This window comes from Choloepus didactylus, chromosome 14 (genome assembly GCF_015220235.1).
Source record: "Choloepus didactylus isolate mChoDid1 chromosome 14, mChoDid1.pri, whole genome shotgun sequence".
Classification (NCBI taxonomy): Eukaryota; Metazoa; Chordata; class Mammalia; order Pilosa; family Megalonychidae; genus Choloepus; species Choloepus didactylus.
The window spans coordinates 87,981,645-88,002,854 of NC_051320.1; the positions used below are offsets into that span (position 1 = coordinate 87,981,645).

The 21,210-nt window shown below is 42.2% G+C and overlaps 1 protein-coding gene across 4 annotated transcripts in view; it reads right to left on the reverse strand.

Annotated features, from left to right (window-relative positions):
• Window positions 1-14,748: 14,748 nt before the first annotated feature.
• TMEM71 (transmembrane protein 71) overlaps window positions 14,749-21,210 on the reverse strand; it is a 36,248-nt gene continuing 29,786 nt past the window's right edge. For all 4 annotated transcript variants that reach the window (XM_037802868.1, XM_037802866.1, XM_037802867.1 and 1 more), the window contains 3 exons: window positions 19,130-19,191; window positions 18,968-19,028; window positions 14,749-15,837 (listed from right to left, as the gene is read on the reverse strand). In XM_037802868.1, coding sequence (XP_037658796.1) covers window positions 15,822-15,837; window positions 18,968-19,028; window positions 19,130-19,191 — 139 coding nt within the window. In that variant the 3' untranslated portion in view covers window positions 14,749-15,821. The remainder of the gene's footprint in view (window positions 15,838-18,967; window positions 19,029-19,129; window positions 19,192-21,210) is intronic.

The following is a 21,210-nucleotide window of genomic DNA, read 5'->3' on the forward strand; positions in this document are numbered from 1 at the left end:
TACTGGTTTAAAAAACAGACATGGGTTTTTGCCTTGCACAATAGTAGCAATATAACCTTGGGATCTCACAACTTCACCAATGCTCAGTTACTGTGTCTGTGATTACTGTTGTAATCTCTCCTTTACCTACCTCCCAGAGTTGCAAATGATGATTCAGAAAGATAATCAAGAGAAGCTGGCTTTGTGAACTATACTTTACTACACCAAGGTAGTGCCTTATTATCATGAAATAATCCCTGACAGAGGTGACCATCACAATCTGATTATGAAGGCACATTCATCTGATCATTCACTTTATATATATAGAGAGAGAAAGCACCTGCTGGATTATATGTCAGACGCTTTTGTGGTAACTGGGAACCCAACCAGATACAAAGCTCTTTGCTCTCATGCAGCTGATACTGTAATAAGGAGACAGCCCATTAACATGTACCCAAATTAACAAGGTATTTTTGAATGTTTAGAATGTATCAAACAAGTAGAACTGAGTGATGGTATTGAAAGTGATGGGTGGGGACAGAAGGGTGGTGCCCTTATCTGGGGGGTATTATCTGAGGTTTTATCTTCCCAAGAAGGTGATATGAGAAGGTGATATTTGAGTTGAGACTTGAATGACAAGAAGGCATGTGGATTTGAGGGCAGGGAGTTCCAGGCATTGCAAAGGTAGTTGAGGGCCTGATGGATTTGAGGAGTTTTCAGAAGGTCTATGTGGCTAGAGTACAGTGAGCAAGGGGAAGTTTGGTTCTAGATAAAACTGAAGAGCAGAATCATGTAGAATCATGGACCCTGTGGTCCATCCGTGTCAAGGTGTTTGGAGATCATTTTTGGAACAATGAGAAACCAAGGTAGGGTTTAAACAGATGACTGATGTAATGTGATTTACCTTTTCAAGAGCTTGTTCTGGCTGCTGTCTGGAGAAATGAATGGTAGACTAGTAGGAGGTTAGCAGAGGGGTGTAACTAGAGGGAGGGAGACCAGTGTGGAGGTGACTAGTACTGTCTTAGAGAAAGTGGTTGCAGTGGAAATAGTGAGAAATAAGGGTATGGTATAAATAAAGGGATAGTAAGACAGCAGGGCTTGCTGATTATTTGAAAGAGGGGAAAGGTAAAGAGAGTATTTGGGGATTCCCCCCTCCCCCAACAAGTCATGGAGATAAACTCACTTGTTAAAAGAAAAAAATAAGAATTTGCACCATAAATACATCTAGCTCTCCCCATGACCTTAAACATTTAGTTGCCCCCTGTTCCGGTTTGCTAATGCTGCCATTTTGCAAAACACTGGAAATGGATTAGCTTTTATAAAGTGGATTTATTATGTTACAAATTTACAGTCCTCAGACCATAAAAGTGTCCAAATTAAGGCATCAACACAAGTATACTGTCACTGAAGGAAGGCCAATGGCGTCCAGAAAACCTCTGTTAGCTAGGAAGGCACGTGGCTGGCATTTGCTGATCCTGGGTTGTATTCAGCTCCTCTCTTAGCTCCTATGCATTCTTCAAAATGTTGCTCTTGGGGTGTTTTGTCCTGTCTTAGCTTCTTTGGAGCAAACTCTGGGCTAGCATAAGTCTGCTTTCAATGGCCATCTCCAAAATGTCTCTCTCAGTTGCTCTCCAAAATGTCACTCATAGCTGCTCTGAGTTCCTTCTGTTTGTCAGCTCTTTTACATGGCTTCAGTGATTTAATTTGACCCACCCTGAATGGGGGGGGGTAACACCTCCTTAGAAATTATCCAATCAAATGTTTCGCCTACAGTTGATTGAGTCACGTCTCCATGGGAACACTCAATCAATAGTTTGAACCTAATCAACACTAATATGTCTGCCCCCACAAGATTGCATCAAAGAACATGGTGTTTTGGGGGACATAATGCATCTAAACTGGCACACCTCCCTCTGGACTTGAGTTTCCTCATCAATAAAAGAAAAGCTTGAATTAGATCATTTCAGAGCTTCAGAAGGGGAGAATCCTCAGAACTGAGTGCAGCCATTCACATCTCTTAGATGATTAAAACTATGAGTAATAGATTTTGATCCAGAAGTAAGAGGACAGCAGTAAAGGGAAATGAGCATAGATAAAAAGATATTTCTGATGTCTAGGAATTATACACCAGGTCATCAGGTAGCCAAAACACAGTTCTGGCCCAGGTACAGCTGCCAGTCCCTTCCAAAAGCACCACTGTCACCCTGTGCTGGCCTTCTCTCTCAGCTACACCTGTTCTCATGGCCCATTTGCCCATCTCCCCCTTGCCAGGAGGTACCCTGTACTAAGTTCTTACTTTCCTGTCCTCCCTATTGCCCTGGGAGAAAAAATATCCAGTTGAACCAAACAGGAAAAGGCAAAGATGATTATAATGCATGAGATTCAAATAACTAAGCACTTCCTAACTTTTCCTTCCTACAAATACAGATATCTACAAGAAGCACCTTTCAACAGTGAAAAATGAGCAAATCAACAATTCTAGGACTGCACCACATCCTGCCCTGAGGCTGTAAATCTAAGATGCTGGTGAGTGAGACAGAAGGGATGGAGATACGACGAGGTGGCTGTAGCACAGGCAGACAGCTGCAGAACCACCAAGGGAAATGCAAGGGAGCAGAGGAGGGGACACGGAGAGAGAAAAAGATCAGAGAGAGTCAGTGAGAGTGTGTGGAGGAAACAAAAGAAAAATGGGGAAGGAGAGGAGAATATTTCACTACTGCTATTCCACTGTTTCCATATGGACAGATGCTACACATTCATTCAACAGATATTTGTATATCTAGTATAAACACATATAAACATATAAAAACAAATTTAATCTGTAAGTAAATACATATGTACATATTAATATATGCATGTAAATATATATCAGTGTATTTGTGTATATGTAATATGTACAGGCAACTGTTCCTAACATTGGAGAGACAGTGATAAAATATCAACAAAAAGCAGAGTGTCTGCCCTCAGGGAGCTTATCTTCAAGTAGAAAGATAAGCAAACAGACCAATAAGCAGGTAAATGCATAGCCTGTCGGGCAGTATTAACTGCTGTGGGAGAAAAGCAAGCAGAGGAAGGGGATGGGAGTTGGGGAGGTGCAGGTTCTTGAATCGGAGGAGGTGACACTGGAGGAGAGACCCGAGGGGAACTGCGTGGATACCTTGACAGGAGGGTCCCAGGCAGGGGAGCAGATGGTGCAAAGGCCCTGAGGCCGAGGTGTGCCTGACATGTCCCAGGAAGAGCCAAGAGGCCAAAGTGACCGGAGTGGAGCGAGAAAGGGGCGAGTAGAGGATGAGATCAGAGAGGGAGCCAGGGCCTCACCATGTAGGGTCTTACGGGCTGTGAGAACTTTGGCTTTTTTTCACAGGGAGTTGGGAACAACCGAAGAATTTTGAGCAAGATAGTAGCATAATCTGACTTTCATTGTAACCATATCATTCTGGCTACTATGTTGCCAGTAGAATATAGGAAGAAAGGCCAGGTATGGGGCAATGGTTTGAGGCAATTGCAATAAAGTAAGCAAGAGGGGATAATATTGAAATCGGTGAGCAGGGTTCAAGTGCAGGATTATTTTGAAGGTGGATCCAGTTGAAGTTGCTGATAGATTACATGTAGGTTGTAAGAGAAAGAGTCAAGGATTATTCCGAGATTTTTTATTTGAAAAACTGAAAAGCTGATGGTTGCCATTAACCAAGATGGTGAACACATCAAGAGCGGCAGGTTGGAAGGGGATGTTAAAGTTGAGATACGCTTGAGACATCTAGGTGGAAATTTTGAGAAGGAATTGGAGATATGGATCTGGAGGAGAGTCTGGAAGAGTCATCATTCACCACGAGGGGTTTATGGTCATGAGGATGGATGGTGATACTTCTTTAGGAGTGAGGTTAGACAGAGAAGAGGTCCAAGGACTGAGCCCTGGCATATTACAAAATGTAAAAGTTGGCAAAAAGTGGAAGAATCAACAAAGACATAAAACCAGTGACGTCAGGAGAGCAATCAGGCTGGGAAAGTCTATCAAGAAGGCAGGAACCCACAACATGCCTGGTGATCCCACCCGTCTGTTTCTGGCTTCAGTCATGTCTGGATGGAACAGACTTGGGGACTGTCTCCCCTTCTTCAGCCTCAGAACACCCCCCAACTTCCTCTCTAGTTACAACCTCCAGGACCATCTTCTTGGCTGTTGCTGTTTCTGGGGCCAGTTAGCAGTTTTCTGTGGTTAGCTCTTCATTGCTGACCAACCATGAGCTTCCAGACCTGTCAGAATTATTCTGATGACGTGGAGGCCTTCGTCAACCGTCTGGTCAACCTGAGTCTGTGAGTGAACAGAGGTGATGTGGGTGGTTGGGCAGAACATTCCTCAGGTGGTCAGGGAAGGCCTCTCTGAGGAGGTATTTAAATGATGAGAGGAAGGTGGCCATAAAAGAGCATTTCTCTCAGTGTCCCACAGGTGCGAAGGCCCTAAGGTAGAGTGAGCTTGGCATGTTGTAGACACAGAAAGGAGGGCTGTGTTGTAACCATGGCATAGTGAGCAAGAGGAAATGTAAGGTGGAAAGGAGTTTTTGTTTAACAGACAAGTGAAGGGACCTGATGCATATTTTTAAAAGATTGCTCTAGCTGCCATGTAGAGACTGGGTCCAACTCTGGCAAGAGTGGAAAGGGGGAGGTCTGCTGGGAAAATTTCTCTGCCCTAGTACAAGTTGCTGCTATTTCTTCAAACATCCTTTCACATTTTGTTCACCTGTCAAACTCACACTCCTTCTGCAACAATATATTAGATCTATAATAGTCAGAAGGTGGAAACAAATCAAATGTCCATAGATGGGTGAACGGATAATCAAAACATGGTCCATCCATACAATGAAATATTATTTGGCTGTAAAAAGGAATGAAGTTTTGATATATGCTATAGCATGGATGAATCTCAAAACATTATGCTGTGAAAGAAGCTAGTTACAGGTCACATATTACATGATTCCATTTATATGAAGCATCCAGAAGAAGTAAATCCATAGAGACAGAAAGCAGATTGGGGTTGCTAAGGACTGGGGTGAGGAGGGAATGAGGAATGATTGTTGATGGGTCAAATTTCCTTTTGGGGTGATGAAAATGTTTTGGAACTTGATAAAGGTGATGGTTGCACAACACTGAATGTATCAAATATCCTTGAGTTGTGCACTTTAAAACGATTAATTGTATGTTAGGTAAATTGCACCTCAATAAAACAAAATTCAAAAACAAAGGAAAAATATATTTGATATATTTTTCTTTTTTTCAGCACACGAGATAAAAATATTCTAATGATTCCAAAGGAGGGATCTATTGGGAAGATACTCAGAGACCCCAGGAAAAGCCCAGCACAGGCTGGGGAAGCACAGCAGCAGAAGCAAACGCCACTGGTTCCCAGGGGCTCACCCATGGCTCTCCTCCAACCACCTTCTGTCTCTGGGAGAAAGAGAATCTGATCAGCTGAGTTGTGTCCCATGCCCCATTGTCCCAGGGTTGAGGTCTGGGTTTGAAATCAGCAGTCCCACTCAAAGCCATGGACTGAGGGAAGGGTAATTTTCCAAAGAAAGGGGTGCCATGGGAACCAGAATAGGGGAGGAAGGGATACGGGGCAGGTCAAGAAAGATGTCCTCTACAAACACCACCCAACTCATACATTCTTTCAACAACACCTACCTGGTCAACACCTACTGACCAGCTCCCCACCTGGCCCTGGCCAGGCACTGGGGATAGCATGATAACCATGACTGAGGTGGTCTCTCCCCTCACCGAGCTTGTAGTCATGAGGAAGGCTGGACACTGAACATATGCCAGTGGGCTGAGGTCTGTGCAGGGGAAGGACAGAGGCCCCTGGACCTAGCAGCAACTCTGTCCAGGCAGAGGTGAGAACATCAGCCCTCCTTTGGCCACTGCAGGTACCTGGAATCCCCAACATCCATTACTCATCACATGGCTGTCCCTACATCCTTATTTGTCTACCTCATGCACCAGACTGTAAGCTCCTGAGTGGCATGGACCCAAGAACTAACACCAGGGCTAAGAAATGAAAGAAAGAAGGAAGTGAAGAAGGGAGAGAAGATGGGAGGGAAGGAAGACACACTGGATTTTAGTTTATGTCCTGCTTCTCTTTTGACAGAGTCTTTACAATGAACTTTTCCTTATGAGTCCATCTTGACCACCACGTTGGGGGGTGGGGAGTGGGATGACTTTTGTGTAGTATGACAGCTGATGGCACTGCCCTTGCAATAAATGATAGCAGGGGGCTGGGTCTGTCATCTGGTAGACCCTTCGACTTCCAACAGGGCAATGGCCACATGAAGGACTGCAGATGGCGGCTCCTTCCATGTCCAAAGTTCTTCTCTCTAGGTGGCCTGCTTTCATAGCTCATCAACCCAGTGGCCAAGACAGTTTTCTTGGATAAAAACCAAGATGTTGGCAGTGGTTACTTAGGGATTATGGGTAACTTTTTTCTCTTCTGCTTGTTTGAATTTTCTCTTTTTTTATTTAAATAAAAAGGATTGTAAATCACTTTCAAAATAAAGGAAATCAAAATTAAAGAAGTCACTCCTTTCTCATGTCCCTACAGCAACTCATTTTCTCTTTGTTGGTCTTCTCTATGACAATGAAGTGGTAATACCCATCCTTACTGTAGTTAGCACTTCAGAGAGGGACACAAGACATTAAATCATGCCTGATTTATATTTGAGAAAAGTGAGATTCAACAGAGCTGAGTGTAGCAAAGTTATAAATGGCAGAGCAGCTAAAAGTCAAGCCTGTGTCTTTCTGACTTCAAAACCCATGTTTTGTCTTTATACTGTTCTGTCCTGTGGAATATTGGAAGAAATATTTATTCAGCAGATTGACACAGCCTTGGCCAAGTCAAAACTCACTCCCTGCTCTTCTCTCCCTTCTGCCTCTTACCATCTCACCTCTTAACTGAGAGATTCACATGGCTCCAGAGGTCAGAAATACCACCACTGCCACCACCACCACAATGCAGCTCCCACTTTGGAATAGCTTACTATATATCTAGTATTGTGTTAAGTACTAACTCGTTTAATTTTCAGAAAAACATGATGAATTAGGTAGTATTTCTAATCCTTTTTAAAGATGAGGAAATGAGGCTTAGAAAGGTGAAATACCTGCCCAAAGTGATACAGCTGTTCAGTAGCAGGTCACAGCTCAGCTCCAGGTCAAGTCTGACACCAGAGCTGGAGTCTCTGGCTGTCCTGCCCTGCAAATGTTCAAGATATGTGACTTAGCAGAGGAAGAAACCAAAAAAAAGGGGGGAAGGTGCCTCTGGTGAGTGGGCCTTGATTTTTCCTTTCGTTTTTATAAAAAAAGAAAAAAAAATTGATCTGTCGGCGCTTCGTTTCAGCTTTCTCCCCCACAGCAGATCATTTGCAGCCTGAATTTGAGCTTCGCCCACTCAAAATTCCGCGGTTTCAATTTGGATGGGTGGGGGTAGGGTATGTGCCCCCTCTCTGTGCAATGCAAATGCAAAAGAACATTTTTGCATTGAAAACGCACCAGCCTTTGTTTCCCCTTGTTTCATTCTCTTTAGTTTTTATTTCCTTTAAGGCTTCAAAAGGGTAAGAAAATTTTTTGCAAAGCTGCCAGCTTTTAGCATCCACCTGCTAAGTTGCTCCCCACCCCCAAGGTAACCCAGCTGACTCTGGAACAGGTGTAGCTTGCAGCTGTAGCAGATTTCGCCCAGCATGGGACAGATGGAGGGGATGCAGCCATCTCAGTGGGATTGATTTTTTAAAACTACATGACGAGAGACGGCTATCAAGGCCTGATAGGGAAATGTGGCATTGATGCAAAGGATGCCAAGTTGGCAGGTGTCTGCGTCTGGGGTATGGTGTGTGAGCAATAGTGGGATTCCTTTTGGGGGTGGTCATTGTCATCCTCCACAGCCCAGGCGAATCGTTGTGCATCTGAGTTGCTTTGAAGTAGCTACAGTGGATATCTGCTGGAGGAAGCCTGGGGTAGAAGCCCTCCCCCACCATTTGTGAGGTACATGGCCCAAGGCAAGTTATGCATCCTCCCTGAGATTCGCCTTCCTTACCTTTAAAATGAGGACGTCGCAGGGTCTATCTGAGCTCATGCAGCATCTGCGTGCTTTCCTCCATTGCTAGCCACCAAGCATGGGTGGGGTGCTTGACTAATCCTCACTCTGGGTGTAGTAAAGAAGGGATATGTTACCCCCAGCCTGGGCCACTTAAGACGTTACACCAGGATTCGTTGGAGACCATCTAAGGCTGAGGGCCTGGCCACAGGAGGAAGTGGGCGGCCTGGCTCACGTCAGACCTTACTCGGTTTGCCTTCGGTGCCAGCTGACCAAACAAGCATTAATCCTTGGCAGGGCTGTGGGAGGATCCGAGATGAGGTAGACAAAGCGTCTGGCATCAAAATGGGAGCTCTTTGTGTTAGCTCTCTAAGCCTCTGTGAGCCTAGTCCTTGAGGTGCAGGGGACAACGTTAGGTGACTCCTGTCTCGTGTCACATCTTGTTCATGTGACATCTCTGAGGAACTAGACTTGAGAACTTGAGCTATAAGAAAAAAGGTCCAGGTCACAATTGTCTCTGAAATATGCTTCTTTTTGTTTAATCCTTGGCCCACTGAAGCCTTTCTGAGGTGTAGGCATTTCCGGAGAGAGTGACACCTGCAGTATTTGACCTTCGAGGCACCACAACCTCTCCCTTAACCCTTCTTAGTTGCAATAATAGAGGGGAGCAAGGGTTTCAGGTCAGACAGACCTGGGTTTGAATTCCAGATCTCCCACTTATCCTCTGTGTCCAGGGGAAAACTATTAATCCTCCGTAAGTTTGTCTATAAAATGGCAAATGCCAAAAATAATATCTTCCATAAGGGGTTACTATCAGGTTTAAGAGAGCTTATGATGTGAAAGTGCCAGGGGAAGTTCCAGCACACAATAGGCTCCTCACAGATGCTATGTCCTGTGACTCTTCACTCATTATAAATGTGGCTGATCTTTTATTTTCTTCTCCCCCTACCCCTGTTTTGGTACTTTGCTTCTCCTTTCATGCCTGCCCCCTCTCTGCTTTTAAGAACAGAGTACAATAGCACAATTTCCATGAACACAGAGGAAAAATTAATCTAAATTACTGAAAATTCTAAATTAGCAGATGTTTTAGAAGAAATGCATTCTTTTTGGCTCTGGAGTGTATGTAAGACTTGTAATTACACACTTAGCCCATTCTCTGTCCACCGTGATGTCTGTTCCTTGAGAACAGGATCATATTTCCTTTATTTTTAAATTAGTGTCTGGTTCCTAGTAAGTGCCAGGTAAGTATCAGGTACTCAATAATCATAAGCTAAATCAAATATGAATTACTCATACTTTTTAGAGAAACAAAATGATATCTCTAGTACAGGTCTTTGGAAAATCTGCGTAATTAATAAGTCAAAATAGTGAATTAAAATATTGTTTTGTTCAGCAAATATTATTGCGTCTCTACCATGTATTGGGTGTGTATTTTGTGTAAGTGGGTGAGCAAAATCAAGGAGGCTTAAACCTCTCAGGACGCCTTTGTCCCTCTGTATTCCTCGGCGCCTCCTGCATGTACTGGTCCCATAGGGCTTGGCCTTCATGCTACATGGCGATGCCTTGTTTATCTACTAGCGAGCAAGTTTCTTGAGGGCAGGCACCAAGTCTTAAAAAGTCTTGGCCCTGTCTCAATTCTTGCAGGTAGTATGCCCTCAAAGCAATAAATGCTGGTTGAAAGTAAAAGTTGAGTTATTCTCTATGCAATTTTTTACACTTTCATTTACCTTCCTAACTCCTTGGGTTGCTTGGTGAGGTACAAAGTACATAGAGTTTGGAAGTTGGAAGACCTGCTTTTTGAACAAATCTCTGTAAAACCATAATTTTTCCATATATATAAAATAATTAAAAATGGCATCCTGGTCATATTTTTTTATTGTAGCATATAACATATATACATAGATGTGAAAACTTTCTAAATGCACTTTAACAAGTAATTAAAGAGCAAATTTCAAAGAATATTATGAGTTACAGTTTCACAGTTTTAGTTTTTTCCTTATTGTGAAATATAATATATTTACAAAAAAGGTGATAGCTTTCAAATAATTTAATAAGTAGCTATAGAAGAAATTTCAAAGGATGCTATGGGTTACAGTTATATCATTTCAATTCTTTCCTTCTAGCTATTCTGATACCCTAGCAACTAAGAAAAAGAATTAGAACCTCTTTTGTTGCTCAAATGTGAACTTTCTCTCTCTAAGCCTAACTCTGCAAATAAATCCATCACCCTTTCCCAGCGTGGGACAGGACCCCCAGATGAATGTGTCTTCCTGGCAATGTGGGACATGGAGTCCAGGAATGAGCCTGACCCTGGCATTGAGGTATTGAGAATGCCTTTTTGACCAAAAGGGGGAAAAGAAAGGCAACAAAATAAGGTTTCAGTGGCTAAGAGATTTCAAATAGAGTCAAGAGGCTGTCCTGGAGGTTACTCCTATGCAAGCTTCACCTAGATATGCCAAGTGATCACAATATAAGCTCAAGTCAACAGTAGTCCCAAAAACCTTAATGAATACCTGGATCCCTATCTGAGACTCCATAAAAGTTTCACTCACCAAGTTTATTCTTCAGAAGCATAAATCCTTCAGAAACATAAATCCTTCAGAGAACTTCTATGCCAGTTAAGTCCCCAAACCCAGGAGCAATAGCCTCTTCATGAACATCAACCAGATGTGTCCCCTTTTCTCATAAAGTTGACACCCCTTATCAACATGAACAGGTCAGGGTGTTCACTGCCTCAACATCCCTGAAGATTGGGAAAGTGATTCAACTGGTCGTCTTTGAAAAATACCAGGAAAACAATTCTTTTTTGTGAAAATTGGTAAATAAAGGGAAAAAAGTATGCATCCTTCCTTCTCTATACAAATTGAACCACTGAGTAATCAGATATCAGATGAAGTTCTGTCTCCCTGTACAGATGTATTCCAATAAATAAATGAAAGAGACATGATCAAATTGGAATATCACCATTTTCTAACCTCTAATGAATTAAGGATCTAATCATTGAACAGCAATGGCTGCTAACAACACAAAAAGATAGGATGAACCTCTTGATGAAGGACACGACACCATCCAAGAAGTAGTCCCCCGCCTCCCCCCCCAAAAATCCCTCAAATCTGAATCTGATTAAGTCTCTCTCCTACTGATTGGTGGGAAATACAGAATGCTAAGGGAAATGCTAAACTCTGCCACAGGAATGCAGCCAGCAAAATTCCAGCTGAGGGAACTCTACAGGATAAGGGATCCAGTTTCCACAAGAAACAAACTCCAAAGGGGAGAGGGATAATTGGATGGAGAACACATACTTTAAAAGAAACCCAAAAAGGCGTATTACCACAAGCCAGGCAGAGCTGTATAATATTCTTTAATGATGCACACTGGGGATAAAACAACAAAGACATGTACACAGGCTATTACCATAAAAATCAGGGTAGTGGCTCTCTGGGGGTGGAGAGTCGGGAGGGGTCCATGGAGGTTTCCCTGGACAGCTAGCAAGGCTCTGTCTCTTTTCCTGTTTGGTCCTTACAAGGGTGTTTGCCTTTTAATAATCTTAAATTATATATTTCTTTTATACTGTTTTCTGTGTTTGTGTTACTTTAAAAATAAAAGTTTTTTAAATGTCTGCCTGCCTATTTCACTGAGTGGGGATGGGGAGGCTGCAGCAGCGTGAGGGCGGGGCCCTCATCTCATGTCACAGTCACACCCCCAGGGATTGGAATGGCTCCTGGCACAGGATGGGGGTTAAATACAGTTTCACCGAATAGATGAATGAGTTCATAGAACCAAATGCACATGTGCGGTAATATTCTGATTATTGTTATAAACTTCAGCAGAGTTCCTAAGGGGCCATGCATTCCTGGGGGCATGGAGTCCAGACCACTGGGGGTATATTGCGTACTGCAGGCATCATTCCTTATAACCGTGTCTCCCAGTCCCCAGGGCTACAGTGACAAAACGGGTCCCAAGAAGAGTCAGGCCCGTCTCTGGCAAGAGCGGTGACATCCAACAAAAGGTAAGCCTTGCTGACTTCACTTAAGTCAGGAATCAGGGTGCACCTCTATCACAGGGCGGATTTAAGAATTTAAGGTCAGCATTATAGCCCTTCTACATGGTGGGACTCAGGGGCAGCACTCTGGCTGCAGGCAGCTGCTAGGGGACTTGTCTTAAAGCCATTTGCAGAGCAACACACTGTGTTTACTTGGATGACATCTTCATCAATTAATTTGGAATAGGGTTCATGGATGGTGTATTAGTTACCTGTTGCTATAAAACACTTGCTACACCTTAGCAGCTTTAAACCACACATGTCATTATCCTCAGTTTCTCTGGGTCGGAGTCTGGACACATCCTAGCCGGGTCCACTGCAAGACAGCAATCCAGGCACCAGCCAGGGTTGAGTTCTCCTGTGAAGCATGGCTGGGGAAGGATCCACTCCCTGGCTCACCTAGTTTTGGGCATAATTCGGTTCCCTTGGCCTTTTGAATGGCGACATTCTCCAGCCGAGCATCTAAATAAAAACTCAGCCTCAACTGACAGCTTGATTCCAGCCTTGCTGAGGACTCAATTAAGCCATGGATGGATGACGAACGCCAGATAATAAGTGTGTGTTATCTTACACTGTTAAGTCTGTGCTAATATTGCTTGCATCACAGATAACTAATTTACACATTATGGGGAGGGGGTTAAAGCCAGCCCCCCCAACACATTATCGATAATTCTCAAAGCAATCCTGAAAAGTTACACTTATTATCTCCATTTTAGAGATAAATCAACTGAGACTCAAAGAGATTAATTAAGTAACTTTGCCAAATGAGCTGGTGGGGGAAAGGAGGATGGAATTCGATTCCAGCTCTGTGTCTCTCCAAAGTCAATGCTCTTTTTAGCTTATGATGCTGCTGCATCATAAACCTTTAAATGAGGCTTAACTATCACGGTTGCTTTGTCCACCTTCATGTCAACTTTAAACAACAGAGCTGGAAACAGTCAGTCGAGTGGCATTTATCCTCTCTGATAAATTATGCCTTTTGTGCAATGAACCAGTGGTGCTCTCAGAAGGGGCATGAACCAACCTTGACCTGGTGCAAACTGCTGTGCACCTTCTCTGGGGCTGGAGGCTGCCAGCAGAGGAGAGAAGGGACCCACGGTGACTGCATGCAGATAAATCACAAGGCAGCAGCCCTGGACAGACTTCAGAGGCAGAGCCCATTGACCGCACCTCCTGTGGAAGGTCCTTCCACCAGCAGAGAGGGGTTCAGGCTGCACATCTGCCCCAGAGTCAGGTATTTCCCAACCGGACAAGGGTGACATGAATTTCATTTACTAAAGGTCCAGGCAAACATCATGGGGAAGAGAGATTTCCTTTTCATTTGAAAGATTAAAAATGTTTTATGGAAATCCTGGAGCTCAATTTGGCATGTGGATCATCCCTATAAAAATATGACAAAGCAACTAGAGGTAGCTGCACAAATCTGCAGGGGATCAAACTCTAGGCTTTTCAGGAAGGCAGGAGAGCCAGAGGAAACACGTTAGAAGTGACCTAAGACCTTAGAACAGCCCCTGGTACACAAAACAACAGTTGCCCAATAGTTCTTCCCTGGCTATCACCCAGCCTGGGGGAGAGATGATGAACCCAAGAGAAGGCAATGGAAGTGGGGAATGAGAGATCCTGTCCCAGTTGGACTCTAAGCTACAAGGGGCAGAAACCAAACTGGCTTAAACCCAAAGGGAATTTATTGGCCATGTAAAGGAAACTCAGAGGCACTTGAATTTCAGAGGCATTTGAATTTCAGAGCAGCAAGATCCAGTTTCTTTTTTTGAAACTTTCCCTGCTCTGCCGTATGTTGTTCCATTTTCAGAAGGGATTTCTCCTCAAATTTGCAAAAGGCTGCATCATTCCCTGCTTATATCCTTCCAGGTTCAAGTCCAGCAATAAGAGAGAAGCCATTTCCTTAATATTGTAATCAAAGTCCTGGAATTGAGCCTTATAGGTTCCTGTGGGTCTAATTTGTATCAGAGACCCATCCCTGAACAAATTGATATGGGATACGCTGATGGGCATAGACCCTTGTCACATGCTTCAACCATTGCAGATGGAGTGGATTTAGAGTCACCTGAAATATTTGGACTGAGAGTGGAGGAGAGTTTGATTTTCAACAGAAATGTGGAGTTTCCTGAAACAGGGTGAGTAAAGGCTCGGTTGGCAAAAGAACAGCATATGTTCAAGAAAAATCGCTAAATAAGGGCTATAAATTTAATAATCAGAGTGACATTATGTGTAGAGGCAATTAACCAGACTTTGTAATCCGATGTGGTTAATTCCCACCTACCTCGGTGACCTGTGAGGATTCACCTAGAGAGACTGAGAGGAAAGGTCTTTGTAAACAAGTTACCATATCCCTGTAAGCCTTCACTGTTACTTCAGCATCTTTCCCAGAAAGGCATTATTATCTAACTCAAGTGACTCTGTATAAAAATGTGTGCAACACATAGATACAGAAAACCTAAGCAATTCTCAACAGATGCTCTCCAGATAGAGCAGCAAAATGAAAGGCTTTCCATGCAATCAGCTCTCATTAAATCCCACTTCAAAGCATTCCAGAAGTGTGGTCTGAGGAAACCTTCCTTGACTCACTTTGACTACTTGTCAAAAGGCAAATGTATGGGACACATCGCAGAGTTACCAAATCATCGTGCAAGCCGAACTCAAATAGGACTGTTTAATATAATGACTTTTTGCCATCATTGCTCTCAAAAGTATATACCAATTGTGGATGACACTGTTTATTTATTAGTATAATGCTTTATTCACCCAAAATGTCACTAAATAAAAATGCTATTTTGACATTATAATTTCAAGAAAAGACACTCATCAACTTTCTTCACACAAGAGTTTCTAGTCAGTGAACATCATACAGAACGAATTGAATTGCAGGCCATAATTGCTTTGTGAGTGCATACTAAGCGAGAGGGCTAAAGAAGAAAAGACTTCTACAGTTCTTCAGTTGGTTGCTCAATTGCACATTTCCATGCGCTTCAAAGCAATGTGCTGTTTAGCTTCTATTTTGCCCTAAAGGCATTTCCCCATGTTGTAACTTTATTTTAATTGCAATTTGAGTGAAAGGGAAACATGAACCCTGAAATGGTTGAAAACATGGTGCAGAAAACGGTTCAAAAAAGAATGCATCCTCCAAAAAATGGCTCTCTCCTACTCCCATCCATAAATTATTACCACTATCAACAACTGTTCTCTACTCAAAAACTCCTTTGGGGAGAATGGGTAACTTTTTACATTTTAGACAAATGGAACTTATTTACTTTCAAGTTGATATTGATTATACAAACTAGCTTTCATTGTTCAATTAAAGCAGGTAAATAAGGGATGGGTGTAGGGGACAGGTCCAAGAATGTGCATTGTTACAAGCTGCTCATGAAATTCTCTGACTTAAATTAATATCTGAGAATCACTGGCTCAGGGAGTGATGGGGGAATATTTACTGCAGGTGATTTGTCCTTTATCATATTTCCCAGTCCTTTCCTTCTCAACTGCTAGTGTTTGCAGAAGAGCAAATTAATATCATTTTCCTGAGCATATTACAATTAAAGATGTAAATCTTAGATTTTAAAACAATTGCATAGCCAAATTAAAATGTTTTTCTGGATTATCCATTTGCTTACTCCCTTCCAATAGAGCAGTTGATTCCAAGTAGACCACAAATTAGACAATTTCCGGATATGCAGATTGGAGGCATTCATCAGAGGCACTTCTGGATGCTTGTCAAATTTTGGCAAACCTAGATCAGAGAAAGGAGAAAAGAAATGCATAATTCATTCAGATCCACAGGAAATGTGGTATCTACTCTAATCATTGCACACACACACACACACACAAACACAAAATAAGCATGAATACTTATAACTAGGAAGAGCAGAAAGAGCGGAGCCTCAACTGAAAGAAATTTTTTTTATTACCATAGCAGATCTCCATGCTCTCCCTTTCCTCTTTAACCTCTAAGCCCCGCTTAGAGCTTGGTTAACTACCATCTCAAATTTTTTCACTCCCTACCTGTACACTCCCACTGGAACAGGGACTTCCTGCCTAGAGTAGCAAATGGGTTTTTCCCACACTTATTCTCTAAAGTTAATCCATTCATTCACCAACTACATGAACATATATCCCTGCACATAAAAGTAGAGAGAAAAGATGTTAACAAATCCCCATTTCGTTTTCTAGGAAGTCATAAATGTGCAAAATTTCCATCACTGACCCTAACGCATTGTCGATATCATGTGATACCTTTGATGAGCCTCATTTGAAAGAGACACTCTGGACAATGGTGAACAAGACAGAAGGTCTCTGTATTCTACTCACTGGCCTTAAATTTAACACGGAAGTCAGTAAGATCAAAATTACTTCATGGTATGGAAAGAGATATGACTTGAGAATTATAAAATGCTAAAGAATAGGTACCTAATTGAATCCATCTGTACACAATGCAGGGTGGGCATGGGAGGGGGTGTTCCAGTGATGTTTGTGGAACTGAATTCAGTGTTTGCCCTCCGCTTCCTTTGATTCGCATCGCTGACTGCTAGAGGAGACTTCTGAGTCATTCTTGGCTCTTGGTATTAATAACCATGTCTATCACTTATTCACTTCTGGATAGGTTTATATTTGCAGAAGAGGGTTGCAAAATCTTTAATACACAGGCACAAAGATATAAGCTCTGAAGGAAGGACTTTAAGAAATGATGTAGCAAATACATCCAATTTAATGAATATTTATGGGGTACCTACTCTTTTCAAGTTTTGAGATGGATACAAAACTGAAGTCAATGGTCCTTTGTTTTTGAAGGTCTTATATGCAAGATTGTGTGAGTGTAAGAGGCTGGGTGGGCAGGAAAAAGGGAAAAATGGAGAGAGAATAAGAAAATAATAGGTGAAGAGAGAGACACAAATAATCGAAGAAGGGATCTTATTCATCAATGAGGTCGGAAATGAGAGTGTTTAGGAATGGAAATATTCTCCTGATCTAATTTATTTTAGGAGAGAATGAAAGAGGAGCTCCGAATGTACCAGGCACCAGGGGAGTTGCTATGAAAGCCCAGATGATGTGACCCCTGCCAGGCAGATGTTGGCTGTTCCAGAGAGCCTCCTGCTCATCCTCGCCTCCCTCCCTGTGTTCCCACAGCCTCTGTGCTCACTCTGTGCTTGCACTTACTCTACTGAAATTCACCTTCACCTTGCCGTTTGCACAGCTGTTCCTCTAACTAGACTCTGAAATCTTGAAGTCAGGCATGTACCTTTATGTTGTGACTTTGGTCCCCAGCAGTGTGTCTGACCCATGCCAGAGACTCCACAACCGCCTGCTGAGCTGAATTGAGTACCCAGGACAGCAGAGAACTTATCATAAATTCTCCGTAAATTGGTAGGTTAGGTGATGCGACTTTAGAGATCAAGGGTATAGATGATGATGGAATCATCTTTCCAAGGTTCTCCTAGTTAATGTGTAAAGAATCACCGGGAGAGCTTGTTAAAACTGTGGTTGCCTCTGAAATTTTGATTCAGTAACTCTGAAATGGGGTTCCAGAAATCTCTTCTTTAAATAAGCTCCCAAGTTGATTCTAGAACAGATCGTCCCCAAGCCACACTTTGAGAAACTCCCCTCTCATTACAGAACTTTCTAACAAGATGACACTTCAGTCTTTCCAAAGGATCACAATGCCCCCCCTTAAAAGCCAAAGAGAAAGGATTTATACAAATTGCACCATCTGACAGCTCTGTCTTGATAAATGTTTACATTTCTAGAAGTTGGATTACAGTGTCTCCTTGGATCTTTCGTTTGGCCATTAGCAGTTATCCCAGTCCACTCAGCCTGACGAGTGAGTCATCTCAACCCATAAAGCTGGGCACACGTGCAAACCTGTGGTTAAAGGCATGGAACATACCTCTAGGCCTCAGCATAAGCCTAGATGACAACCTCTAGCAAGAGGGAGGCAAGGAGCCATTTTAGAAGAATTTTATACATATGTCATTAATTTACCAGAGTTAAAAATATAAGGATTTCTTGGGTGACCCCAGGACCCAATTTTGTAACTATCAGGTTAAGAAACCCTTGGCTATATCAGCGTTCCCCAGATACCTGGAATGCCAGGAAATTATTAGGGGATGCGTCAGTCAAAGAATCTGTAAATCAATATTGGTTAGAGTTCTGAACAGAATAAATCTTCACTAAGCTCCAATGGGATTTCAGAATTAACACGAAGATTTCATAAACAGGGGAACAGGGTGTCAAGAGCAAAGGCCAATAAACTAATTTGAATTACAGACCTCAGTCTCCAGACTGTGGGAGTTGGCCTCTGGCAGCCACATTGGAGTGACTGTAATTAACACAATCCATCTTGCAGGGGGAGGGTGCTTTGCAGACTGTTTGAAATTCTGTGAGCATCTCACCCAGACCCCAGTAACCCTTTAAAATATGCTACACCAAGGCAGTTAGCACACAGGGGGATCGTTAAGTGAATCGCGGTGGTAGAAAAGCCATAGTTTATAACTCTGATCATTTCATAGGCAAATTGCCAGCTATTTGGGGAACTGTAAAATCAAGGTCTATTAATAGGAGGTCTTTATAAAATGAAATGCTATAAATCTAAAAAATCACTTTCAAAATGATTTAAAAGGACACTTCTTTTCATATTACTTCCCAAGTCCTGCTGCCAAAAAAATTAATCCTATCTACTTCTATGTAAGAATTTAGGAGGCAGGAAGGTCTATTAGATTTTCTCAGTAACAGAATTTCTCAGGATGAACATTCAAGACCTTTCCTGTGGGTAGCATTACCATCTATCACTCAGCATAAATCATCCTCAGATACCAGATTATGGTCATCATTGTTCAGACAATGATGATAAAACATGCAACACTTACCGAGCAGATGTGGTGGCTTTGAAATAGCTGGCAAGGCTGAGAAACAATGATTTGACAACATCTTGGGTGAGAAAGAGAGAGCATTTAAGAATTATTTGAAAATGACCAAAATTGGAATGAAATATAGGATTCAGGGCAGCAATCTGGGAAATGGTGACTTACAAGCTATAGTTATCATCAATAAGCAAGTGAAGAGACTCGCTAGTATTCCTCCCAGAAACCATCTGAAACAAGAGCATTATTGGGTTTAGCATACTGATTATGCATTTCTGATAAGTAAGATGCACTTTTAGACTTATTGATACTTATAATTTCAAGACTCACTATACAATTACATTAAAGAAGATGACATGGTTTGGTAAAATGATAGACAATAGATAAATGGAACGGAATAGACAGGCTAGAAATGGACCCATGTAAATATAGTTAACTGATTTTTGAAAAGGTGCAAAAGCAATTCAATGCAGAAAGGATAGTCTTTCCAACAAATGCTGTTGGAACAAATGAATGGCCACATGCAAACAAATGAATCCAACTGTATTACAAATGTATGACATAACCTCACTGAAAGAGGTGGGGGGAAAAGGTGCTGACCTAAGTAAGTTTGGAAAGTGGTGTTTCGATTTGAAAATGTAAGACTACAGACAAACAGAACTGTACAAAGCACTGTAGTCTAGTTGGTAAATTTGTTTCTCACAGGGGTATGTGTGTATGCTGGGCTTGAACAAATAAGTAAATGGAAAGCTGATAGTGGGGAACAGGTTTCTCACTGTTGGAGAGGGAGGTTACAGATAAGCAAGGGGGGAGGGCTAGAATGAACCATCTGGTTGGAGATACTGTAAGAACTCACATTTAGCTTTAATATAGATACTGATAGATTGATACAGAAATGGTTTTAGAGAGGTATGTATATAGGAGTTGGTATACATATACACTTTTCCTCACTTTGTGTGCTAAGAAAGTCTACAAGCAACCCAGTAACAACACTCCAGTAGCAATGAGCATCCCTAACACCCAGATTTTGGTTTCTAAAACTATTTTCCAATAAAAGGAACAAGGGCTCCTTGGAGAAATGGCTGATTCTAGGGCTGGGGCAGGGAATATACAACAAGAGCCTGGAGCATCTTGCAGTGGCAGAAAGTAAGGAAGTGCTCGCAGAACAAGAGAGGCACATTAAAGGCTGACAGGAGCTAAGCAGAAAGAGCTCCCAATGGCCAACAGCTGGAACAATGTGAGCAAAATAATAAGCAGTGTCGTATTGGATTATAAACCAAAGTAAAAAGCAAATATCCATGAGTCTATACTGAAGTAAATGTTTAAGGAAATTAAAAAAGAAGGAATAAAAACTAAGAGGAGAGCTAAGGAAGTCTAACATCAAAATAGGACTGGACATTTCCCAGGCAGATATAAGGAGAAAGCTACTCCATGCTTGGGAAGACCATTTGCAAAGGCAGGGGTTCCGAAGAGCTTGATGTTTCCTAGGATAGGGTTGAGTGGGGACAGGTACTGCAAGTGATCTGACATTGCTGGTCCTAGGAAAGGAGGAAGGGATGGGAGGAGAGACAGTAGGAGCAGATTGGAAAGCTCCTTGCTAAGGAACTGAACTTGAACATGTAGGCTGATTGGGTCTTATAAAGATCACACTGGGGAGCATGAGGGCGTATACTGAAGGCGCCAAGACTGGGTGGGAGGAAAACCTGTAAAGCCGTAACTTAATGGTCCAGGCTTCTGACAAACCTGGAGCAGAGTCAGAGATGTGGGGAGGTGAGGTCTAGGTGGGTTCCCTCTTCTGGGATCCCAGAGCATGTATGGTCTGTACTAATGCCTCCCAGGCCCATGAGACCCAACACACCCTTTCAATAACAAATATTTCATAATGCCTCTTCCCATCCTGAAATTAACTTAATAAATAATACAATTCACGTTTGTAACTAAATAAATGAACTATAATAAAGGAAAAGTAGAGAGAAAATAATTTAAAATAATGTACCAATAGGTACCATGAGGCACACTTTAGCATTCAATGATTCAATGCTTTTACCTACCTAGAATGCATAACAATAATATATATTTGAAAGTCTTTCATATTAGTATAGCTCTATCATCTAACTAGCCCCATCTCTGTCACTAGCTCTCTCTTCGCAGCTCTACATTATTTCATTGTATGGATATACCTCACTTATTTATCCAGTCCTCTTTGGACTGTTTCCATTATCTTGCTATTACAAAAAAAAAAAAAAAAA